Source organism: Procambarus clarkii, chromosome 79, assembly GCF_040958095.1.
Source record: "Procambarus clarkii isolate CNS0578487 chromosome 79, FALCON_Pclarkii_2.0, whole genome shotgun sequence".
Classification (NCBI taxonomy): Eukaryota; Metazoa; Arthropoda; class Malacostraca; order Decapoda; family Cambaridae; genus Procambarus; species Procambarus clarkii.
The window spans coordinates 7,017,331-7,044,199 of record NC_091228.1 but is presented as its reverse complement, the minus strand read 5'-3'; the positions used below and the strand labels follow the sequence as shown (position 1 = coordinate 7,044,199).

The following is a 26,869-nucleotide window of genomic DNA, read 5'->3' as shown; positions in this document are numbered from 1 at the left end:
CTCTCGAGTGCCATTTTTTTTCTTCTCTGAGACTGAGGCATCACTTAACCACGAAGTCGTGTTCATATATCATCATGTTCAATCGTCATTATCATCTCCTTCATTCACGAAAATCGTCTTGAGAATGGTCCAGGACGGACCAAAACGTCGTCGTCCCTTCACCTTCTAGTGTGTGGTCTGGTCAACTTCATTCGCGAAGTCGGTCAGGGGAGCCGGTCGGCCGAGCGGACAGCACGCTGGATTTGTGATCCTGTGGTCCCGGGTTCGATCCCGGACGCCGGCGAGAAACAATGGGCAGCGTTTCTTTCACCCTATGTCCCTGTTACCTAGCAGTAAAATAGGTACCTGGGTGTTAGTCAGCTGTCACGGGATGCTTCCTGGGGTGGAGGCCTGGTCGAGGACCGGGCCGCAGGGACACTAAAAAAAAGCCCCGAAATTATCTCAAGATAACCTCAAGATAACCTCAAGATAACCTCAAGATAACCTCAAGATAACCTCAAGATAACCTCAAGATAACCTCAAGAAGTCGTCGCGTGGAGAATATGACGGTAAATGAACAAATCCACAAGGGCCGTGACGAGGATTCGAACCTGCGACCGAGAGCGGCAAACTCACCTTGGTCAATTGGGTGTCGTTGAGAGCGGCCGTTCCCAGGTTCTTCTGGAGCTGAAACTGTCGTCGAAGCGAGTCGTTGAACGTGGAATAGTTGAAGTAGGAGATAACGCTCTCGTGGTAGGCGTTGAACGACTGGCTCACCGTTATCCAGGCGTCGTTCTGCGATTAACGACAAGCAGTCAAAACCAAATTCACCCTTTTCGTGCTCTCGAAGAGGATTTATTAAAATAGATATATCACTTTTATGTCTGACTTATGAGCGGCTAATGGAACTAAACATAACGTCACTGAAAGGCAAAAAGTGCTTAGGGAGACATGATTACCGCATACATAGTTATCAAGGTTGGAGTTGATAGACCAATCAGCGACGGATTATTTGAGTATGGATGTCACAGGAAGAAACACAGGTAGATTACTTAGTACCCAAGTTGACCTAAGGAACATTAGAAAAGAATTTATTCACTGTCATAGTGAACGCACTCAAAAGTGAAGTGGGGGAAGGAGTCTTCAGTACATTGAAATGTATGATAGACATTTAGAGTGAATAACAATACACGAGTTGACTTTAGGAGCTGAAATATAGAGTCGAAACTCGACCCCCGCCAACAGAATACACAATCAGTTTTGAACATATCAACAGAATAAACATGAATTAATGATTAGAAAAAATATAAACATTTCACATAGCTGAGTGAAGTGTCACCACTCATCGTAAAGTGAAGAAAACTCATCAAAAGTGACCCTAATTACACTTTATCTTGACTGATGACAAAGGACTGTCAGGTTCGCTTTGACTCACCGAGGCGGCAGCGTGGTCATCGCTAACATCAGTGTAGTAGAGCCAGTCTACCTCTGTTGCGTGACGCACTAGTTGCGTCATGTTGGCGTTCATGTCCTCCATGGCTGCCTGAGCCAACTCCTCGTCGTTCCTGGGGTCCATTGTCGTCGTTTCTGGCGCCGAACTACTCGTTTCTGCCGTTATCTCGTCCGTGTTCTCAGTTGAACTAATCGTCGTTGTTTCAAAGTTGTTTGAATCCGTTGTTGAAGCTTCGGCTTCGTCATCGTGCATAAAAGAGCAGTCATCTGAAGACAATAGTTAATTATAACGTGTTTTAAAAGCCAATATAAATAACATTATTATTTCCTAGCATATTTTTTAAGCCTGTCTATATAAAAAAAAAACTTATACTAACCTCCCCAGCCAATGCATTGGTTGGTCTCCAGCAGCGCTTGGTCCAAGTACTGTATCAGAGGCGCGAAGTAATCTATAATTGGCTGAGAACTCATGTCTGTCGATCCTCCAAGTTCGCCCAGAACTTTGGGCCAGGGCTCCGAGAAGCCCTTCTCCAAGGCGCTCCTGTTGATGAGGTCAGGTCTCAGTGGGTACTTGACTAAAGACTCAAGTGGGTTCACGCAACTATAGAAAATCTATTGGGTTAAGATACTACTTCTTGACTGTGGGGGGTTTTTAAAGGTTCTTCTGTGGAAGGGGTTCTCTAAGGTGAAGGTTTTTTTGCTTTGGTGAAGGTTCTGGTGAGTGAATGTTAGGCATATATCGACTATAAACGTTATATGTAACTGTTACGATAATTAGCTCTGCTGGTTGGCGGCTCTGAGTGGAAAAAAAACTCTACTGACTAAGGCCTCTGAGTGGTGAAAATTCTATTGGCTGAGTGCACTGAGGGGAGAAAACTTTGCTGGTTGAGGGCTCTGATTGGTAAGAAAACTGCTGCTGAGGGCTCTGATTGGTAAGAAAACTGCTGCTGAGGGCTCTGATTGGTAAGAAAACTGCTGCTGAGGGCTCTGATTGGTAAGAAAACTGCTGCTGAGGGCTCTGATTGGTAAGAAAACTGTTGCTGAGGGCTCTGATTGGTGAAACCTCTGCTGGACGAAGGTTCAGTTAAATGAGTAACCAGTCACTCAGAGCTCCCCCGGCAACCAGGAGAATATATTGGGCAAGTGAGGATTCTTCTATAGATTTAATAGAACCACTAGAGCACTAAAACCTTCCCCGGAACACACTAACATGAAACAACACACCTGATACACGTATAGAACGCCTCAACGAAGCAGTATGCAAAACATCGTATCATTAAACACCCCCCAAAAGTAGCACGGATCAAAGGGAATCAAGAAGAGGCTGACCTGAGGATGTCGCCCGCTGCAGTGTTGTTATAGATATCGCAGGTGTGGAGGGGGCCGGTGTGGCCGGCAGCTTCACACAGGTGTGCGTGAAACTGAAACTGTACGATGAAGCTCACGAAGTACCTGTAAAGGGAGTTCAGAAGCGGTACAAAGTTAAAAAAAAAACGGAAAAAAACAGGTATCAGAAATGGGAAGATACAGGACTTGAGAAGGACAGAAGAGATGCGGAGAAGAGAATAGAGGGGCAACAAGGCCTTTGTCTTACAGTGTACAAGCAAAGCCTTTGTCTTAGTGTATTCAGTGAACGAACAACTGGAGGACTCTGTCGCTACCTGATGTAGGGGACGTTTGCCGGAACGTGATATTTGGCTCCTGGGTCGAAGTACTCCTCTCCCCGAGGTCCTGCTGGGGGCGTGACGCCCTGGAGCGTCTCCCTCAGGTTCCACCAGCCAGCATTCAACTCTTCAAAGGGGATGGACCCATCAAACACGCCCCACCGATAGTTGTCGATCAGGTAACCGAAGGGCAAGAACGCAATCTGAGGACAGCGAGGCAAAGTTAGCGAGACATCGAAATGTAGCGAGACACAGAGAGATAATGAGACACAGAGAGGTAACGAGACACAGATAGCGAGAGAGAGGAGGTAACGGTAACAGCCATAAGCACGAAAACACCGCAGATATGCCAAAGACCACAAAATGATAACGTAAAAACTCTATAACCCAAGATATCTGACCTTCTCCAGCGCCATCTTCATGAGGAAGTTAAGATCCCGCTTCTCGTCGTCAGTGTAGCGGGGATCGAGCCGGGTGGAGGAGGTGCCGTTATCTGGGGTGAGGCCCAGCACCTCCTCCAGGTGCTTCGGGGTTGACATCGACAGAGCAATTAAGTCACCAATAGCTTCGTGAAAACCTGTACCAGGGAGAAAAAAAATTATATATATCGAAGGGACGGGTGCTACGAGAAAGCGCCAAGCTATTGTGATTATATGGCTGTTTGAAGGGGTCAGGATAATGATTTGGGACGGGGGGGGAAAAGGAATGTTTCCCAACCACTTTGACGGTTGGGGATTGAACGCCGACCTGCATGAAGCCTCGATGTATATTACATCATGGCCGCGAGGAAGATAGTTGCCATAACAAAAGCAGGACTACAACGGTCCACACAGGAACTGAAGACCCGTATGCAACAACCAATCAAAGATTGGTTCCAAGCAGTTTACCTGGATTGGCAGAGTCTCTGAAGACGAGCGGTTCGTTCTTGTAGGCCATGAAGTACTCGATGTGACCCATCTCGTGGTGTACGGTCACCAGGTCAACCATGTTGACCTCAGTACACATCTTGATCCTGCAATTGAAGATAAAGTGTTCACTCAGGAATGCATGAAACCTTTCTCTCTCTCACTCTCTCTCTCTCTCTCTCTCTTTCTCTTTCTCTTTCTCTCTTTCTTTTTCTCTCGCTCTCTCTCTTTCTCTCTCTCTCTTTCTCTTTCTCTCTGTCTCTCTCTCTCTCTTTCTCTTTCTCTCTGTCTCTCTCTCTCTTTCTCTTTCTCTCTGTCTCTCTCTCTCTCTCTCTCTCTCTCTCTCTCTCTCTCTCTCTCTCTCTCTCTCTCTCTCTCTCTCTCTCTCTCTCTCTCTCTCCACACACACCAGCACGCGCACACAGCCCTCATCTTGCATCATAAGGCACAATCGCAGTTGTCCACAGTCAATATATCGAAGTTGTCATTAAGACCCTGATCAACCAGGCTGTGAATCATATATCAGACTGCGAGCAGCCGCGTCAAACAGCCTGGTTGACCAGACCGGCAACGAGGAGGCCGAGTCGAGGACCGGGCCACAAGGACTTTGAGCCCCGAAATCATCTCAAAGTAACCGCAAGGTAAGAATAAGTGCAGCAAAAGATTTGAAGCATCCATCATCTTAAACTCTTAAGAACTTTGATATCCGCCATCTTAAAGAACACTAAATGCAAGCAGTTCTCGTGGCACAGTGGTAAAGCACTCGCCCGGCGCTTCATGAATACTTTGGCCTGGGTTTGTATCCTGGCCAGGGAGGATTGACTGGGCGCCAATCCCTAATTGTAGCATCTGTTCACCCAGCAGTAAATGGGTACCTGACTGTTAAGCGACTTGGCGCGTCGTATTCCAGGGAAAAAATAAGATTAAGGACCTGCCCGAAACTCTATGCGTATTAGTGGCTTTACAAGAATGTAAGATCTCTTGTATATATATATATATATATATATATAACTGAAAACTCACACCCCAGAAGTGACTCGAACCCATACTCCCAGGAGCAAACGCAACTGGTATGTACAAGACGCCTTAATCCACTTGACCATCACGACCGGACATAATGAGGTGATAGCCGAGGCTATTTGAACCACCCACATTCAGGCTTGTTCGCATATATATATATATATATATATATATATATATATATATATATATATATATATATATATATATATATATATATATATATATATATATATCGTCTCTAAGAGTACCATCCATTAACGTTTGACCAGACCACACACTAGAAGGTGAAGGGACGACGACGTTTCGGCCCGTCCTGGACCATTCTCAAGTCGATTGTGGCTTGAGAATGGTCCAGGACGGACCGAAACGTCGTCGTCCCTTCACTTTCTAGTGTGTGGTCTGGTCAAGAAAGTCAGGTGTTTGACCAATGATAACTCGTGTAAAAAACTGAACAACACGTCATACAGATTCCTTAGTCAGGTGTATACTGTATCATTTTGTTTGGAAACCAAACTAATGTAACTATATCACCTCCGTTTTCTGTTTGTTGATCGTCACCTTCTGTACCTGTAATCATCACATTCTGTACCTATAATTATCACTTCCTCTACCTGAAATCATCACTCTCAATACCTGTAATCATCGCCTTCTGGTCCCAGACAGAAGTCTTCGGCTGAGGCGTGACATAGCATGATCTTGCCCCAGGCTGTCTGGTTAATGACACTCTTGTCCCAGAAGGTCTGGGTCATGTCGAAAAGGTCGATACTCCTGAAGAAATCCTCTGCCGCCAGGAACATCTTCTGTATGTCCCAGCCCTGAGCCAGAGGACAAGGGAGAATGTTATTTTCATTCTTCATTATACATACTGGTCGAGGACCGGGCCGCGGGGACACTAAAGCCCCGAAATCATCTCAAGATAAAATCAAGATAACCTCAAGATACATAGTTATTCAGTTCTCTTATATATGAATATTTTCATTCAATGTTTTTGGGGGATTATTTTCTAAATGATCTCACAAAAATTCCATATATTTTCTAAGATTTAAAAGATTATATTCCCCTTTTAAGCTTTTAAAAGTAAATGCAATGTTGAAATGGCATGAAATATCTAAATATTTTATCATAAAAACAACATATAATTTTTAATATATATTAAAACTGAAAATGTTTAGCAATAATCATAATGTATTACATCATTGTTTTCACATTGAAGAAAAAAGAGAAAATGCTTAGAACTTTTTTTTTTTAAATTATCTATAAAAAAAAGAGAGATATCTTTATATGAGATAAAAGCCTGTCTACGGAGGGGGTGGGAGGGGGGGGTGAGACAGCCCCCCTCGAATACCACAATAGTCAGCCTATCGTCATGTTTTGATAGTACTAATAGTAACGAGGTGGACCATAGTGTGTGTATATATATATATATATATATATATATATATATATATATATATATATATATATATATATATATATATATATATATATATATATATATATATATATATATACCGACGTAAAACGGAATTAGAAAGTAGAAAATTTAACTATTGAGTTAGGCAAAACTGGGTAAACTATTTTTTTTACTTGTGTTGCTTTGATAAACTAACCTAACCTCCCTAGGCCTAATACCTGATATTTGAGGCCTAATACCTGATATTTGAGGCCTAATACCTGATATTTGAGGCCTAATATAGGATATTTGAGGCCTAATATATGATATTTGAGGTCTAATACCTGATATTTGAGGCCTAATACCTGATATTTGAGGCCTAATATAGGATATTTGAGGCCTAATATATGATATTTGAGGTCTAATACATGATATTTGAGGCCTAATACCTGATATTTGAGGCCTAATATAGGATATTTGAGGCCTAATATATGATATTTGAGGTCTAATACATGATATTTGAGGCCTAATACCTGATATTTGAGGCCTAATACCTGATATTTGAGGCCTGATACCTGATATTTGAGGCCTAATACCTGATATTTGAGGCCTAATACCTGATATTTGAGGCCTAATATATGATATTTGAGGTCTAATACATGATATTTGAGGCCTAATACATGATATTTGAGGTCTAATACATGATATTTGAGGCCTAATACATGATATCTGAGGCCTAATATAGTACATATGTGTACTATACTAGGCCTAAGAATATATAAGTTTGTATTTTAGCTTAATTTAATTAAAGAATTCCTAACTAGGCAGTATACTACTATCTAAAATCTAAGTACGTACGAATTCGTGACTGTTGACAACTGTCACAATAAGTACTATCTAAGCAGGAGGATGGGTTGCCATACCCCTGAACGGTGTAGGTACGTACGTACCTACGTACCTACGTACCTACGTACTTACGTACGTACATACACCGTACGTTCATTTTACCTACGTACATTTTTCACCATGCTGTTGGTGACGTCAAATGTCGGCATCTCTGGGAAAGGCATAACATGGCGAGCGATGTTCGACCAGTCCTGAGCCCACATGTCACCTGTGGGAAAGAGTCTGATGAGGGGGGGGTGTGAAACAGTCATTTAAAAACAGGTCCTTGAGGACTTGTGTGGTTACGGGATCACCATAGCCCGTGCTACATGGACATTTCGTTCTCAGTAACTAAATCTAAAACAACAACAACAACAGACTTGTGTGGAATTGGTCGCCTTTTGGGTAATATACTAACTACCCTCAGAGCTGTTGTTGTTGATTCAGCTACTGGGAACAAAAAAGTTCCAAGTAGCACGGGCTATGGTGAGCCCGTAGTGGACTTAGCTGGCACAGGAGCGGGTCAAGTAGCACGGGCTATGGTGAGCCCGTAGTGGACTTACCTGGCACAGGAGCGGGGCAAGTAGCACGGGCTATGGTGAGCCCGTAGTGGACTTACCTGGCACAGGAGCGGGGCAAGTAGCACGGGCTATGGTGAGCCCGTAGTGGACTTACCTGGCACAGGAGCGGGGCAAGGAGCACGGGCTATGGTGAGCCCGTAGTGGACTTAGCTGGCACAGGAGCGGGTCAAGTAGCACGGGCTATGGTGAGCCCGTAGTGGACTTTGCTGGCACAGGAGCGGGTCAAGTAGCACGGGCTATGGTGAGCCCGTAGTGGACTTACCTGGCACAGGAGCGAGGCTGTAACTAGATCTTCTGAGCCTTCGCTTATGACTATATAAGTTAAGGATATTCGTGCCACTGACCTAGGATGTGAGAAGGGATAGGTCACTGACCTAGGATGTGAGATGGGATAGGTCACTGACCTAGGATGTGAGATGGGATAGGTCCAGTTGGATCGATTTTATCCACATAAACCTCCTGAAGACGCATCCTGACGTAGGCGTGGAGCTTCTTGTAGAGTTGTTCAGAGACCTGTTGAACACGTACAGGTAAAAAAAAAACACGAACCCTTCACAAAATTTTATGTTGACTAGAAATATTTGCATTTCTCAGAACTAATATTAATTTGTCAATGTTATATGTGAAGATAATATCTAAATGTTACATGTGATATTCCTCTCAAATTATAACTTAATACAAGAAAATTCAACATTAATTTTCTCAGATCGTTGAACTGTTGATATTGATCTGGCTTACACACGGGAGACATCTCCCGTCACGCAGGGTGCAGTCGCACCTCCACAGATATCCAGTATCAGCTCTTGATACTGGTAATGGCTCAAAAGGGCCACCACTTACGGGCTATTCATGCCCGTGCCACCTCTTGGGTGGCTTAATCTTTATCAATCATCTATCAATCAATCTGGCTTACACCTACACACTCCGGTCTACTGTTTTGTATATCACAGTAACTATTCTGATCTTATCCAAGTGCTTTATAGTCGTAATGTCTTAACGCTTTTTTTCAAGATCAAGACCCTGCCACCAGCATCCTGCTAACGCCATCTCGCCCTCTTATCTCAAAAAATTATACCCCATCCGCTTCCCTAATATCTTAGCATCAAGCAGTTCCGACAGCATCTCAACATAGAACTTCAATAATCTTCCCACATAACCTTAGTCATCTCAACAAAAAACCTGTCATCGCGTCACATAATCTCCCTCATCTCCCACACACAACCTCATCTGCTCTCCCCACAACACCAGCTATTGAACAGCTTTCAACCCAATCCTATGATACACATTCCACACTCCAACCCCTTTCCTCCTACTTCCCACACTCACATAACCCACAGGCCACACCTGGCAGCAGCCACAGCGCCACCTGCCTCATGTCTACCAGTCTCAGGGGGAAAGGGGGGCCCACGTACCTCCTGCCAGACAGAGTCGGCCATATCCCTGAACCCGTGCTGGTCGAGGGTCGCTCCTCCGGTGAAAGCTTCAGCTTCGCGGGTGTCGACCGTGTAGGGGCTGAGCCAGTAGGAGCCTGTGTTGTCGAACCCTGTTGATTGTAAAATGTACATGTACCTTTATACAATATGTACTTTTCACACATGTATTTTCACACAGCTCGATCCTGCAGAGATCGAGCTGAAGAACATTGTTTCGTACCTCGCAGTGGTTGATTGACTGCAGTTAACAATATCATCGTCCGTTAACTCGTCCCTATTAGAATCTGCATGTGCCAAATAATATTGGCACTAATGAAGTATTATTTGAATTCATGTATATTTAAACTCTTACATTTAAACTCTTAAACCCAAGAGGCAGGAGAATGTAAGAATGTAAGACTAGCATAGTGGGCTTCGTAGCGCCTGACTGACCATCGAGCACGGCGGCCTGGTTGGAGAGTTCAACAAAGCTGACGAAGTCATCTCTCATAAGCTTGCCGGTGTTCTCCCGCCATTGTTCCCATGTATAACGCAGCTCATCCCAGTCCTCTGACGAGGCCATGATGGCTTCAATGTCTGTGGGGGAGTTAGACATGGGAGAGATGGATTAAGAAGGGGATTATGGGAGAGAAGGATGAAAGAGGGATAACCATTGCAACTTCCCGCCAAAGAGAAAAATAACTACTCTCTTGTTAAAATCCTGATTGCTTTCAGCGGTGATAAGGAGATTCATTTGAGATAAAAAAAATTCACCCTCTTTCATGAATAACTTTTTGTATATGCAAAGTGAATAATTTCCCATCTGAGTCATGTATACGTACTTCCCACAAGCCTATAATCGAGTCAGGTTATGGAAACCCATCCAGAGCAAAGAGTTCAAAGCTCTTTCTTGTTAATTCAGATGGATAGGCCAGCATGGCCCACCCATGCTGGCGTAGGTGACCTGACTTTCCAGCCAGAGTGACTTTAGAGCAGCTGAATCTAAAAGATCTCTGGCTGGAAAGTCAGGTCACTTACGCCAGCATGGGTAGGCCAGGGAGCTTCATAGACCTGAAGACTTATCTAGTTTGAGTCGGGTAACATACTCCAGTAAGGATAAGCCTGGGGCCCGATTCACGAAAACACTTACGCAAGCACTTACGAACCTGTACATTTTTTCTCAATCTTTGGCGGCTTTGTTTCCAATTATTAAACAGTTAATGAGCTCCGAAGCACCAGGAGGCTGTTTATAACAATACCAACAGTTGAATGGGAAGTTTTCATGCTTGTAAACTGTTTATTAAATGTAACCAAAGCCGTCAAAGATTGAGGAAAGATGTATACATTCGTTAGTGCTTGCGTAAGTGCTTTCGTGAATCTGGCCCCAGGGTAGTAGACTTGAAGACTTACCCGGCTCGAGGATCAGGTCACACTTGGTCTGGTCGTGGTAATCACATATGGTCGCTGTGCTATAGATGGTCTCCATGTTGGCCTGCAAGGCTTTGTACTACGGAAAGGAAAACACGGCATTATTCCTTGCAGAGAAGGTAGGTAGCTATCAGGGGAAAGTACCAAGCCATTGCGACTATATAGCACTGGGAAAGGGTCAGGATAAGGATTTGGGATGGGACGGGGGGAAGGAATGATGCCCAACCACTTGGACGGTCGGGGATTGAACGCCGACCTGCATGAAGCAAGACCGTCGCTCTACCGTCCAGCCTAAGTGGTTGGGTAAGCAAGAACTGCTAGGACAAAAAAAATTATATTTTGATCAGCTTGTATCGTGACTACCGAAGACCATTTTAATGTTGACTTTGTCACGTTGTGATCCCGACGGGCCTTTGTCTTGATTTAACTTAATGGTAGGATGTCTGAACACTGTTCAAGCTAGCAGAGTTCATATTAGCTAAGCGGATGATATATCAAATTAATCCACTTATTCAGTACGTAGCCGTAGTGAGCTAATATTTTAGATTTAGTTACTCAGAACGAAGTGTCCATGTAGCACGGGCTATGGTGAGCCCGTAATGAGCATATGGCAATATTTAATTTGTTTGTGTGTGTTGAAGCAGAGTTCATATTAGCTAAGCGGATGATATATCAAATTAATCCACTTATTCAGTACGTAGCCGTAGTGAGCTAATATTTTAGATTTAGTTACTCAGAATGAAGTGTCCATGTAGCACGGGCTATGGTGAGCCCGTAATGAGCATATGGCAATATTTGATTTGTTTGTGTGTGTTGAAACTCCTTACCTGCGTGAGGTCATCGGGTTGCAGCGCCCCAGGTCCTTTCTTGGAGAGGAATCGGAACCGTCGATACAGCTCAATGTCGATGAAGCCGCTGTAGTCGTACTCAGAGCAGTTGACGGCCGCCTCCCCTTGGAAGGTCATGTACTGCACCGAGGCCGCGTTCTGTGGCAAGCATACACATCAGTTCTTCCTTCTCTAATCCTATAGGAGAGTTGATCTCTCTCTCTCTCTCTCTCTCTCTCTCTCTCTCTCTCTCTCTCTCTCTCTCTCTCTCTCTCTCTCTCTCTCTCTCTCTCTCTCTCTCGCTCTCTCTCTCTCTCTCTCTCTCGCTCTCTCTCTCTCTCTCTCTCTCTCTCTCTCTCTCTCTCTCTCTCTCTCTCTCTCTCTCTCGCTCTCTCTCTCTCTCGCTCTCACATCTGGACTATGAGGGAGGCCTCACAAGGAGGTGTTTGAAACAATTCTCATTTCATAAGTGTTCTTAATGTTTCTGCATCCTAACTTCCGGCTCAAGCTTATTCTATTATTTTGAGTGGATGACGTCACTTCTGCGTAGCGGGGCGTAATGTTTTTGATATGGCAATAACGTCACTGGTATATAGATGACGTCACTGCTATAAATGGTTGACTTCACTGTTCGCTACAGCAGGAATGGTTTTTATTTTTGTCAGTGATACATTAGTGTATCTTTATTAGTGTATCTATTAGGTTATCATAGATTGTCTTCGCAAATACTGAAAACGCACAACTAAGTTCCCGCTAAATATTGACGAATCTTAGCACAGTGAACGCTAAATATTGACGAATCTTAGCACAGTGAACGCTAAATATTGACGAATCTTAGCACAGTGACCGTAAAATATTGACGAATCTTAGCACAGTTCCCGCCAAATATTGACTTTGCCCGGCAGAATGACCGCCAAATCGCGGAAACGCGAAAATGACCGCCAAATCAGGAATAATTCGACTTCGCGTCAACGATCACTCATCTAAACTATTCCATACGAGTCTCTAAACATCAGTTTTCGCACCGAGAGAAACAAACATTTACCCATGAACCTGTGAGATATATAATTATAATCCTGCTTTTTTAATTACACTGAAAAGACATATATATATATATATATATATATATATATATATATATATATATATATATGTCGTACCTAGTAGCCAGAACTCACTTCTCAGCCTACTATGCAAGGCCCGATTTGCCTAATAAGCCAAGTTTTCCTGAATTAATATATTTTCTCTAACTTTTTTCTTATGAAATGATAAATCTACCCATTTCATTATGTATGAGGTCAATTTTTTTTATTGGAGTTCAAATTAACGTAGATATATGACCGAACCTAACCAACCCTACCTAACCTAACCTAACCTATCTTTATAGGTTAGGTTAGGTTAGGTAGCTGAAAAAGTTAGGTTAGGTTAGGTTAGGTAGGTTAGGTAGTCGAAAAGCAATTAATTCATGAAAACTTGGCTTATTAGGCAAATCGGGCCTTGCATAGTAGGATGAGAAGTGCGTTCTGGCTACTAGGTACGACATATATATATATATATATATATATATACCTCCTGAGCCAATTAGGACAAATGACGTCAATCTAACAATGAACCGATTGTTGATGTTAATGATCCAACAAGCTGATTGGTCGCTGGCTCGAGCATCGTTGTTAAACTGCTAGGGGGTAATTAAGCTTTTCTTTAGCGGTAATTACATAATATAGTAATTGAGGAACGACTCCGTTATCTTGGGTTTATGTTAAATGAGGGTCGCGCAGTAGAGAGAGTTTTTCATGCGTTGTAACGGGGTTACATAATAGCGAATAAATCATATGGTAAACAAAAATTATTATAGACATGGAGGTCGTCTATATTATTTATTTAATTGGCTTTATATGCCCAAAAAACTTTGTTTTCCAATCCGCTTGTGTAATTTTTTTTGTTATATGAATTAGAGGAGTTTTATTATTAGTCACCGTTACATTAGAGGAGGTGACGGAACCCTGCTCTAGCTACTCTAGAACTCTAGAGTAATCTAATGCTCTACCGTCACTAGAGTGGAGGTGACGGAACCCTGCTCTAGCTACTCTAGAACTCTAGAGTGATCTAATGCTCTAGTTACCGTCACAAGAGTGGAGGTGACGGAACCCTGCTCTAGCTACTCTAGAACTCTAGAGTAATCTAATGTTCTAGTTACCGTCACTAGAGTGGAGGTGACGGAACCCTGCTCTAGCTACTCTAGAATTCTAGAGTAATCTAATGCTCTACCGTCACAAGAGTGGAGGTGACGGAACCCTGCTCTAGTTACCGTCACTAGAGTGGAGGTGACGGTTCTATAATCGCCGTCACTCGACGTAACGAGTATAGCAGAGAGAGAGAGAGATATTAACCCAGCACTCAGATAACATACGATAAAAACCCTCTTCAGAGAATCTTATCACAGGTCGCAGTTATATCTAGACAGAGAGACGGAAAATTTAGAGGCTAAAATGACGACTTTAATAAGGTCGAGTATGAGAGAGTGTGGAAGATAGTGCTATACTTGAACACTTAAATTCAAACCAAATGGAGACTCTTAAATGGTATTCAAACCCCTGAATTCACATAAATTTGCATTTGACAAAATTGTGTTTTAAAAGTTTTATTTATATTGTAGCAATTTAGTGTTCGAATGAATTTATTTTGTCCTTTTTATTGTTCGTTCTTGTATTTAAGTCTTTCTACATATATTCTGAACAACAGATATGTTTAATCTAAATAATTTTCACTGTGAATCTATTCCATATGTGGAATACTCTTCAATTCTAACGTCATACATTAACAAAAAAAATCATGCCTTAAGTTGGCATAATTAGTACCGTGGACAGCACCCTCCTCGGAGCTCTTCTCGAATCGAACTCCGTCGTCAAAATCATTGGCATGAAAATCACGAACCTAATGACGCTGGATGACATGACTGGAGGCATGGATTCTCACAAGCTTTTTGACCTTTTCGCCAGGTAATTATCCCTCCCCAGGCTCAACCTATCTCTGGCTATCCCAAGAGTTCAAACTACCCACGTGTGAGCCTCACACACCCGTGGGGGTTCCAGGGTTCGAGGCTCTTGAAGCCCTCAGACCGTGCGATATCGGCCAAGGTGGCACTATCACCCTTCCTCTCCTCCTCAACATTTGAAGACATGGTTAAGGAAATCCTACCATTAAACGTAAGCATCTCGCTACGATACACGATCCTAGAGTCCCAGTGTGCACTGCTAACTGTGGTTCTCTCACATCCTCACCACCCAAACTCCGTTTTACAGTCTCCGTGGTGCAGTGGTAAGACACTCGCCTGGCGTTCCGCGATCGCTATGTCATGGGTTCGTATCCTGGCCAGGGAGGATTTACTGGGCGCAATTCCTTAACTGTAGCCTCTGTTTAACGCAACAGTAAAATGTGTACTTGCATGAAAAAACGATTCTTCGCGGCAGGGGATCGTATTCCAGGGACCAGCCCGAAACGCTACGCGTACTAGTGGCTCTACAAGAATGTAACAACTCCTGTATATACCTCAAAAAAAAAAAAAAAATAGTCATCAATCGCATAAAAAGCCATGCAGTTGGGACAGCCCCGTCACGATGACCAACTACAAGTTGACTCCCATCTGAAACAACAACATGTGAGGCAGTTTGACTTATAGCCGTGACGGTTTTCAATGTACAGATCTTCCTGACAGCTTTCCCAATGTCCCCCGACCACATAGTGTGATATAACCAATAATACCAGGTGGTTAAGGTTATACCTTATGATGACCAGACCACACACTAGAAATTGAAGAGACGACGACGTTTCGGTCCGTCCTGAACCATTCTCAAGTCGAACCATTCGACAATCGACTTGAGAATGGTTCAGGACGGACCGAAACGTCGTCGTCTCTTCAATTTCTAGTGTGTGGTCTGGTCATCATACTTCAGCCACGTTATTGTGACTCATCGCCTGCTTATACCTTATGCCTCTTAAGTACCACATTAAGTAGTATTAATGCCCTTGACGATGATGCGATAAATTATCATTTTACACAAATGATGAGTCAGCTGACGCCGGCAACAGGACGTTTAGCAGTTGTGAAACCAGGTGGATCTTCAGTGTAAATGGAAGATCAGAACTAGGTGGATCTTCAGTGTAAATGGAAGATCAGAACTAGGTGGATCTTCAGTGTAAATGGAAGATCAGAACTAGGTGGATCTTCAGTGTAAATGGAAGATCAGAACTAGGTGGATCTTCAGTGTAAATGGAAGATCAGAACTAGGTGGATCTTCAGTGTAAATGGAAGATCAGAACTAGGTGGATCTTCAGTGTAAATGGAAGGTCAGAACTAGGTGGATCTTCAGTGTAAATGGAAGATCAGAACTAGGTGGATCTTCAGTGTAAATGCAGCATCAGAACTAGGTGGATCTTCAGTGTAAATGGAAGATCAGAACTAGGTGGATCTTCAGTGTAAATGGAAGGTCAGAACTAGGTGGATCTTCAGTGTAAATGGAAGATCAGAACTAGGTGGATCTTCAGTGTAAATGAAGCATCAGAACCAGGTGGATCTTCAGTGTAAATGAAGCATCAGAACTAGGTGGATCTTCAGTGTAAATGGAAGATCAGAACTAGGCGGATCTTCAGTGTAAATGGAAGATCAGAACTAGGTGGATCTTCAGTGTAAATGGAAGGTCAGAACTAGGTGGATCTTCAGTGTAAATGGAAGATCAGAACTAGGTAGTTCTTCAGTGTAGATGGAACATATGTTAGATACTGACCGCTGCCTCCTCCTTGTCAGTGTTGGTGACGTCTGTGATGTAGTCCCATCGTGCCACCATCTGCTGGTTACACTGCTGACTGTATCTGTAAAGACACTATAGAGTTATTACACTGTACATCCTATATATCCACACTGTACCTGAACCCCCCTGTTATCCACAACACTGTATTCTCACGCTCTCAAACACACGGTAATCTACATTGCCATACACAGTTTCAAATGTAGATATGATAGAGCCCAGTAGGCTCAGGAATCTGTACACCAGTTGATTGACAGTGGAGAGGCGGGACCAAAGAGCCAAAGCTCAACCCCGCACGCACTATCGGCCAATTGGGCAAGAGCTAACAGCTCGATCCTGCAGAGATCGAGCTGAAGAACATTGTTTCGTACCTCACAGTGGTTGATTGACTGCAGTTAACAATATCATCGTCCGTTAACTCGTCCCTGTTAGAATCTGCATGTGCCAAATAATATTGTCACTAATGAAGTATTATTTGAATTCATATGCAGGCGAGGAGTCACAATAACGTGGGACGACGTTATTGTGGGACGTCGTGAAGGAACGACGACGTTTCGGTCCGTCCTGGACCATTCTCAAGTCGATTCACGTCGACTTGAGAATGGTCCAAGACGGACCGAAACGTCGTCGTCCCTTCATCTTCTAGTGTGTGGTCTGGTCATCATTATTTGAATTAATTTAACTTGGTATTAATGAATTAATACCAAGTGAAATAGGCTTGTAGAATCTTGGTTTTTTAATACTGCTGATGTGTTTTGAAAGGAGAAATTGACTGTTCAATTGAACTATTATGGGATGTCATTACGTATGGAAATGCCATTTTTAAGCATTGATCATTGGCAGCCAGGGACCAGATTCACGAAACCACTTACGCAAGCACTTACGAACGTGTACATCTTTCCTCAATCTTTGACGGCTTTGGTTACATTTATTAAACAGTTTACAAGCGTGAAAACTTCCCAATCAACTGTTGTTATTGTTATAAACAGCCTCCTGGTGCTTCGGAGCTCATTAACTGTTTAATAATTGTAAACAAAGCCGCCAAAGATTGAGAAAAGATGTACAGGTTCGTAAGTGCTTGCGTAACTGCTTCGTGAATCTAGCCCCGGGTTCGTAAGTGCTTTCGTGAATCTGAACCCTTGAGACTACTGGCCTGGCCAAGTAACCCAATCAGTTCAGAAGGGTGTTGTTGGTTGGGCCAAGTTGAGATAACCAAGAATTTCAAAGGTCATTTTTTTGTCTACGAATCTTTCCAATCGTTCTCAGCGTTATGTGGCACATCTGGTAGATAAGAAAGATAAGACTGATGACCAACAGCTGGTAAAAACCGTTATGAAACCCCTCATCTGGTCTCGAAGTAAGGTTGAGAAATATTGAGGCAATACCTTGGGATCGAACCCATGTCCTTGAGGTATTCAGATACTTGGCTTCAATCCTGTTGTATAACCTCAATATATTATCATAGATGTAAACCCATTTTTCTGATTTCATTTTCCCAAGGTTATCTTGAGGTTATCTTGAGATGATTTCGGGGCTTTAGTGTCCCCGCGGCCCGGTCCTCGACCAGGCCTCCACCCCCAGGAAGCAGCCCGTGACAGCTGACTAACACCCAGGTACCTATTTTACTGCTAGGTAACAGGAGCATAGAGTGAAAGAAACTCTGCCCATTGGTCCGCTAAGGTAATAATCAGGAGAAAAATAAAGCAATTATCTAGAGAAGGGTAAGGTGATTATCAGGGGAAAAGTGCTATATAATTGGCCTCGAATTATGTCCCTAAATACAAGACTTTGGTTCCACCCCTTCTGTGCTATTTTTTTTCTTCGCCGTGGTCCAGAACCACAAAATAGCGTGAAATATTACAAGCGTAGTTTAGTGTGAGCTTGGCACACCTAAGCTTAGAGCTTGTTTGAGGTCTATAGACATAAGCTTGGAACTTGTTTGTGGTCTATTGTTTGTGGTCTATAGACATAAGCTTGGAGCTTGCTTGTGGTCTATAGACATAAGCTTGGAGCTTGCTTGTGGTCCACAGACATAAGCTTGGAGCTTGCTTGTGGTCTACAGACATAAGCTTGGAACTTGTTTGTGGTCTATAGACATAAGCTTGGAGCTTGCTTGTGGTCCACAGACATAAGCTTGGAGCTTGCTTGTGGTCTATAGACATAAGCTTGGAGCTTGCTTGTGGTCCACAGACATAAGCTTGGAGCTTGTTTGTGGTCTATAGACATAAGCTTGGAACTCATTTGTGGTCTATAGACATAAGCTTGGAGCTTGCTTGTGGTCCACAGACATAAGCTTGGAGCTTGTTTGTGGTCTATAGACATAAGCTTGGAGCTCATTTGCGCTCTAGATTTAAATTATTCATTTCAGATGACTTTGAAGATAAAGAGTCTCTCCCACGCATTGAGTTATCTAAAAAGAAAAAAAATAGCAGTCATTCCTGAAGCGTAGTGGCTGACGGAGTCGGATCTCAAGGTCGTATATTCGATCCCCAACGGCAGGACAGAAACATTTGGGCACCGTTACCTTACCACTGATGCCTCTGTTCATCTAGCAGTAAATAAGTACCCGGGAGTTAGCCAGTAAATACTGGCTAAAAACGTTCTAATGATTGTACCAGATATAACGTAACAGTTGTGAAAAGGTCATCACAGGTTTTGTCGTATCTGAGGGCCAGTGTTATCTTCTTATCTTGAGATCTTGAGATGATTTCGGGGCTTTTAGTGTCCCCGCGGCCCGGTCCTCGACCAGGCCTCCACCCCCAGGAAGCAGCCCGTGACAGCTGACTAACACCCAGGTACCTATTTTGCTGCTAGGTAACAGGGGCATAGGGTGAAAGAAACTCTGCCCGTTGTTTCTCGCCGGCGCCTGGGATCGAACCCAGGACCACAGGATCACAAGTCCAGCGTGCTGTCCGCTCGGCCGACCGGCTGCCGTGTTGACCTAATCCAATAACGAGGGCAAAAAAATTAAGCTAATTATGAGTGAGATTAGATCACATGAAGCGCCGTGGGTGGTTGATTAGCCCCTCCCCCCCACCACCACCCCCCAATACGGCATCTCCTACATCAGCATGATAGCTGTGTCCCCGCGGGTAGTAACTGTTAATACACCTGCGGTACTTTCTCATACATTCTGGCTCCTCTGGGCTCTGACGGGGATGGCGGACATGTGCGTCTTCTCACGGATAATCATATGTAGCCTAAATAACGGAAAGTACTAATATCTTGCGAATGAGATCGAGATGTTGTTTCGAGCGTAGGATCGACATGTATGTGAATGAGTTTGCGGGTTATATAAAGAGGAACTGAGTTTGCGGGTTATATAAAGAGGAACTGAGTTTGCGGGTTATATAAAGAGGAACTGCCTCGTATGGGCCGGCAGGAGGCCTTCTGCAGTTTCAATTATTCTGTTTATGTTCTTAAGTTCTTTTGTTTTGCTGTCAATTCCCTATTTTCAGTTTGTTTTAACATGCCCAATCGTCTCGGTAAGGCCTCAATCTTGTGGTTTACCGACGTTTGCTTTCCACATGTCTATACATAGTAGTATACATATATATAGGAGTATACGTTTGCTTTCCACATGTCTATACATACCACACCATGCAGAATGTATGGTGTGGTATGAGATATCATACTGCTGCATTTGCTGATTCTGTTGCTGGTGATTCGTCCCTGGTGCTGTGGCTACTGTTGATTCTGGCCCTGTTGCTGCTGTTTCTGTTTGCGTTACTGTTACTGCTAATGATTATGATGCTGCTGCTGTTGGTTCTGTTGATGAGGATGCTTCTGTTGCTCCTCTTATTGCTACTATCTTTATTACTGTTCCTGTTGCTACTGCTCCTACTCCTCCTGTTGCTGCTGTTGCTGCTCTTACTCATCTTACTGTTGCTGGTACATCCACTGCTGACGATACAGCTGCTACAGATATTGCCGCTGCAGGTGTAACAGCTCCCCTGCTTATACAGGTATATCGCATACCTGCTCATACCTCTGCCTCCACAACAGTACAACACTACCCAGCATTATACTGTCTCACGTTGTCTCTCAAAAGGGCTTATTTTATACTAATAACTTCTCATATCATAGTGAACGGAAGGGAACTATGAACGGAAGGGCCAAGCCAACTATTATGTGAACGGAAGAGCCATGCTATTAGACTATGTAGCACTGGGAAGGGGTCAGGATGAGGATTTGGGATGGGACGGGGGAAAAGGAATGGTGCCCAACCACTTGTAGACGGTCGGGGATTGAACGCCGACCTGCATGAAGCGAGACCGTCGCTCTACCGTCCAACCAGAGTGGTTGGAGCTAAACAAACTTTACATACGTCTCAATGTGCAGGCAATGAGTCACAATAACGTGGCTAAAGTATGTTGACCAGGGGCCAGATTCACGAAAGTACTTACGCAAGCACTTACGAACCTGTACATCTTTTCTCAATCTTTGGCGGCTTTGTTTACAATTATTAAACAGTTAATGAGCTCCGAAGCACCAGGAGGCTGTTTATAACAATAACAACAGTTGATTGGCAAGTTTTCACGCTTGTAAACTGTTTAATAAATGTAACCAAAGCCGTCAAAGATTGAGGAAAGATGTACACGTTCGTAAGTATTTGCGTAAGTATTTTCGTGAATCTGACCCCAGACCACACACTAGAAGGTGAAGGGACGACGACGACGTTTCGGTCCGTCCTGGACCATTCTCAAGTCGATTGTGAGAATGCACAATCGACTTGAGAATGGTCCAGGACGTACCGAAACGTCGTCGTTCCTTCACCTTCTAGTGTGTGGTCAACATACGTCTCAAGTTAGGCATTATAAGTGGCCCCTGGGGATATCTCTGCCTCGCTTACCTTACGTCAAGTTCCTTCATGAATTCCTTGGCTTCATTCTCGTCTGTGATGAGCGCCCGAAGACCCGGGAGGGCCAGAAGGGCCGCCCCTAGCAGGGCCAGGAGCGGGACTCTACCACTCATCTTCCTCATTTCCCTCACACGACTGTCTGGACCGACGGCTGGGACTTGTCCGGCCCGTCTCCGCCACACGCAGTCTTTAGATAACGCTGCCCCCCCCCCCTCCCCCGCCCGCTGTCGCCCCCTGCCTCCACCTGCCTCCATCTCCCTTTCCCTGTCGTCCCCTGCCTTCCCCGGCCGTCCCCTGCTTACACTTGCCGTCCCCTGCCGTCCCCTGCCGCCTCCTGCCTCCACCTGTCGTCCCCTGCCTCCACCTGCCGTCCCCTGCTTACACCTGCCGTCCCCTGACATCCTCTGCCACCCCCTGCCGTCCTCTACCTCCCCCTGCCTTCCCCTGCTTACACCTGCCGTCCCCTGCCTCCACCTGCCTTTCCCTGCCTTCCCCTGCCGTCCCCTGCCTCCAGACGGCAGAGAGAGAGTACGGGGGATAGATGGAAAGGTGAAAAGGAGGGGTTGACCCTTGACCTGATGGATAGTGGAGTGGATCCTCAAACTTTTAATTAGGGATGAAGGAGACCTTCTGATTGAAGGCTTTGAGGGCCATTTGCCTATTGGAGAAACAGAGAAAACTTCACCTGTTGGACAGAGGAAATAACTCCTCATTTTGTGGACAGACTCTCACCGCGAACAATTTATAGATTAGAGCTCTATCCAAAGAGGATTGACTGGGCACAAATCCCTAACTGCTCACCCATGTTCATCCAGCAGTAATTGGGAACCTGGTTGTAAACTACTTAGCGGGTCGAGTCCCAGTGGAAAACTAATAGTGTATGTTCTAAGCTAACTCACAGGATTCAAAAGTCATCTGCTCCTGCACCCACCTGTGTAAATAAAATTAAGTATTGAGTTAGTTATAGAGACCAGAGAGATAATGCTCAATCCCTGCCATGAAGAGCTTGCACACTGACCACAATTGTTGTCATTGTAATCGTCTTATCCCTTAACTATGAAGAGTAGCGCATCCCCTTAGATGGTAAGAGATACGAACACTTTGCACCCCATAGGCCGGATCTTGAGTGGAGCGCTCGAAACTAATTTAAGGGTTCTGTGGAGAGCATTCTATTATTTGGGGTAATCTTGGTACACACTTAGTTATACTCACCTACTTATGTTTGCGGGGGTTGAGCACTGGCTCTTTGGTCCCGCCTCTCACCTGTCAATCAACAGGTGTACAGGTTCCTGAGCCTACTGAGCTCTATCATATCTACACTTGAAACTGTGTATGGAGTCAGCCTCCACCACATCACTGCCTAATGGATTTCATTTGTTAACTACTCTGACACTGAAAAAGTTCTTTCTAACATCCCTGTGGTAGTGGGAGTTAAATGTTAGGTTATGCAGGCGATGAGTCACAATAACGTGGCTAAAGTATGATGACCAGACCACACACTAGAAGGTGAAGGGACGACGACGTTTCGGTCCGTCCTGGACCATTCTCAAGTCGATTGTGAGAAGACAATCGACTAGAGAATGGTCCAGGACGGACCGAAACGTCGTCGTCCCTTCACATTCTAGTGTGTGGTCTGGTCATCAATGTTAAGTTAGTGATGGTAGATGTTGAGTGATTGATGGTGAGTGTTGAGTGATGGTGAGTGTTGCGTGGTTGATGAGTAATGTAGGGTGAAATATGTTGAGTGTTTGCCAATGTTTTAACGGGTGTATAAACATGCTCACTATCTTTCCACTATATATACACCGTGACAAGCCCAATATACTTATGATAAGTACCGATATTCAATTTGTCACTTACCAATCCATGAGCTTGTCTCTGTCACCACCAGCTGGATAGTTGAATAATTATGACCAATCAACACATCACAGAATGTTTTCATAGTCTAAATTAAATTATTGTGTGATGATATTCAGCTGTCAGAGGCCTGACGGCTGAGTGGATAGCGCTTTGGATTCTTAGTCCTGAGGTTCCAGGTTCGATTCCCGGTGGAGGAGGAAACAAATGGACACCGTTTCTTTCACTCTGATGCACCTGTTCACTTAGCAGTAAATAAGTACCGGGGAGTTAGACAGCTCCTAGGGGTTGCTTCCTGTGTGTAATTACCTAAGTGTAATTACCTAAGTGTAGTTACAGGATGAGAGCTACGCTCGTGGTGTCCCGTCTTGAGTGTGTGTGTGTGTGTGTGTGTGTGTGTGTGTGTGTGTGTGTGTGTGTGTGTGTGTGTGTGTGTGTGTGTGTGTGTGTGGGCTCAAGGGCCTCACTCAACGGCTTCACTTAACTCAAGGACTTCACTCAACACACGGAACTAAAGGGCTTCACTCAACAGACAGGGTGCCACTCCAGGTCACCCTACCAGGCTACACCTTGCCAGGGCCACTAACGAAACCAGTGCCTGAAGCCCGCCACCGCGTTCGATTAACGTGAAATCAATGTTGATTCTTCAGAGGACTCGAACCCTTGGTTATCCAACACTTTGCCAGATCTGTTCCTTTTCTTTAAGCCGTTCTTACACTTCATTAAACCTGGAAGATTTCCTGATGGGTATGTTTACAGATCATTTTTGCGCTGCCGTCTCGCACAGGATGGGTAGATGTGGGCCCAATAAACTAGCTAGTTTCATCAGATTATGAAATTACATTACCGCAAATGAAAGTTGTTTAGCTTCGATACTGTATTTGTGCTCATTCTCGAACCCTACTGTTGATATATGTACATCAAATTGTGTAATTAGATTAGAAAGAGTGTAACATGCTCTGCTGAACAAATGTTTGAAGTTCAGTTCGTGAGCTCATTATGTGCCTCTGTAACCTTTGTTTACCCACTACCGCTCACAAGATGGGTAGCAGGAGCATAGGAAATTACATAGTCTAAAGCAGTCTCCGTGGTGTAGTGGTAAGACACTCGCCTGGCGTTCCGCGAGCGCTATGTCATGGGTTCGTATCCTGGCCGGGGAGGATTTACTGGGCGCAATTCCTTAACTGTAGCCTCTGTTTAACGGAACAGTAAAATGTGTACTTGGATGAAAAAACGATTCTTCGCGGCAGGGAATCGTATTCCAGGGACCATAGGATTAAGGACTTGCCCGAAACGCTACGCGTACTAGTGGCTGTACAAGAATGTAACAACTCTGGTATAGAATAGATTCATATACTGGAGGTACAACCTCCAAAACATCGTCCATGTTTATGCTAAATCACAACACTCTGGCGGTGACCAACACTAGTAAACATGTCTTCAACAGTCGAGATAAGGAGGAAGATATCTGGGGTCACTATCGCCACCACACTGATAAAAAATACCCACCAGCAGTATACTTTCCCAAGGTTGTCATGCAGGTGCCTTCACCAGCCTGTTCTTAGTCACATCATTGTCTTGCCTTGTGCAGGCGAGGAGTCACAATAACGGGGCTGAAGTATGTTGACCAGACCACACACTAGAAGTAGAAGGGACGACGACGTTTCGGTCCGTCCTGGACCATTCTCTTACTTTCCTCCTCAGCTCTCTCTTGCCTATTTATTGCCTGTAATAATAATAATAATAATAATAATAATAATAATAATAATAATAATAATAATAATAATAATTTTTATTTAGGTAAGGTACATACATAAAGAGATTTTACAAAGTTTGTTGGCTTTATAGATAGAGCTAGTACATACAATGCCTAAAGCCACTATTACGCAAAGCGTTTCGGGCATGTCTCTACCTCCTCATCACAATCGACTTGAGAATGGTCCAGGACGGACCGAAACGTCGTCGTCCCTTCTACTTCTAGTGTGTGTTCTGGTCAGCTCCTACAACTACATTATACGTTGTAGTTACCTTACGGGTGGTAGATAATACAGTCTCTTCACCACCAACAGGCCCTTGGTTCGATTCCCGTGGCAAGACGGAGACGTTTTGGCATGTTTCCTTATATGTTATGCCTCTGTTGGACTGGGCTGGACGGTCTCGCTTCATGTAGGTCGGTGTTCAATCCCCGACCGTCCAAATGGTTGGGCACCATTCCTTTTCCACCCGTCCCATTCCAAATCCTTATCCTGACCCCTTAAAAATGCTATATAGTCGTAATGAATTGGCGCTTTTCCCGTAATGGTTCCCTTCCCTCCCTTCACCTAATGGTATATAAATACCCGAGAGGTAGGCGATTATATCGGCTAACCATAGCCCGTGCTTCTTGCCCCGCTCCTGTGCCAGGTAAGTTACGGGCTCACCATAGCCCGTGCTACTTGGAACTTGTTCCGAGTAGCTGAATCTATAACAACAACGATTATATATCAAGTTACAGTCCCGCTCCTGTGCCAGGAGAGTCCACTACGGGCTCACCATAGCCCGTGCTACTGGGAACTTTTTGTTCCCAGTAGCTGAATCTAAAACAACATAGGCGACTATTGTGAGTAGCATCCAGCAACCCGTTCTTGCTTATCTTAACATACTAAGAAGGTTAGGTAAGGTCGGTGTTTTCTATGAAGCTTTTCAAGGTAAACTAAAATATTCACAATAAATTACTATGTCACATATGCACTTATTTAATAAGTCAATATTGACTGTAAGAAAGTTCGAGAGCGGGTTGCATCCAGAGGAAGGTCAGTCGGTGACCTAGTTAGTTCTAGGGGAGACCTCGATAACGCTAAATCAGCTTCATGCCCATTACAACAGTCAATCATAATCAGGACAGAAATGGTTGGGCATGGTCAGTAATTTCGGCATCTGGGAGGGGGCGGGTGGGGGGGGGGGGTTCTTGATATAGGTCTACCGTGTTTGAATACACTCAGGCTTCCACCAGGTTTGGTCCACCAGGCTGTTGCTTGGAGCGGCCCGCAGACCCATATACCCACCACAGCCCGGTTGGTCCGGCACTCCTTGGAGGAAACTATCTAGTTTCCTCTTGAAGATGTCTAAGAAGTTCCTCTAATGATTTGTATAAAGCAATTACGAATTTAAGCTTCTGCAGGTAAATCATCCTCGCCTGATAACCATCTCTATTTCGAGAGATGAATTTTATAGCCATATCTCCTATTCCCAGGAATTTATCATATCGTAATTCACAACTGGATGTCTATCATATTCAACTTGAACACAACACTATCTTGCTGCCTTGTGTGTTGCAGCTTAAGATCCCACATGTAGAAGAACTATACTTTGCAACCAAATCAATATTATGAGAATTGCTCTAGTGCAACTCTGATCAGTGATTTTAATAGCAGAATCTAAAGATCAGTCTACACCGACAGTACCCATTACTCTTGACTACTGTATGCAGTCGAGGAGTCACAATAACGTGGCTGAAATATGTTGACCAAACCACACACTAGAAAGTGAAGAGACGACGACGTTTCGGTCCGTCCTGGACTATTCTCAAGTCTTGATTACTTTACTTATGGGCTATTCATGCCCGTGCCACCTCTTGGATGGCTTAATCTTCATCAATCATTACTCTGACTACTACGCATTCCTACACTTTTACTTACCATTCTTACCTACACTGTAGTAGTAGGCATCCATCTGTCTCAGGAGACTTAGGAAGTTGTGCTCTGGTTGTCGGTCTGGAGTGGCCTCTCCAGGGTGCAAAGCCAGGGTAGGTTAATACG

At 44.1% G+C, this 26,869-nt stretch overlaps 1 protein-coding gene across 1 annotated transcript in view; it reads right to left on the bottom strand.

Annotated features, from left to right (window-relative positions):
• LOC123764501 (angiotensin-converting enzyme) overlaps positions 1-21,381 on the bottom strand; it is a 32,548-nt gene extending 11,167 nt beyond the window's left edge. Inside the window, exons 1-16 of the mRNA XM_069314530.1 lie at positions 21,207-21,381; positions 16,334-16,418; positions 11,550-11,708; positions 10,705-10,801; positions 9,748-9,891; positions 9,295-9,425; positions 8,287-8,395; positions 7,433-7,530; positions 5,657-5,838; positions 3,983-4,107; positions 3,497-3,672; positions 3,093-3,298; positions 2,761-2,883; positions 1,809-1,972; positions 1,415-1,698; positions 616-774 (exon numbers count right to left, since the gene is read on the bottom strand). Of these exons, the coding sequence (XP_069170631.1) occupies positions 616-774; positions 1,415-1,698; positions 1,809-1,972; positions 2,761-2,883; positions 3,093-3,298; positions 3,497-3,672; positions 3,983-4,107; positions 5,657-5,838; positions 7,433-7,530; positions 8,287-8,395; positions 9,295-9,425; positions 9,748-9,891; positions 10,705-10,801; positions 11,550-11,708; positions 16,334-16,418; positions 21,207-21,337 (2,373 nt within the window). The 5' untranslated portion in view covers positions 21,338-21,381. The remainder of the gene's footprint in view (positions 1-615; positions 775-1,414; positions 1,699-1,808; positions 1,973-2,760; positions 2,884-3,092; positions 3,299-3,496; positions 3,673-3,982; positions 4,108-5,656; positions 5,839-7,432; positions 7,531-8,286; positions 8,396-9,294; positions 9,426-9,747; positions 9,892-10,704; positions 10,802-11,549; positions 11,709-16,333; positions 16,419-21,206) is intronic.
• Between the last annotated feature and the right edge of the window lie 5,488 nt (positions 21,382-26,869).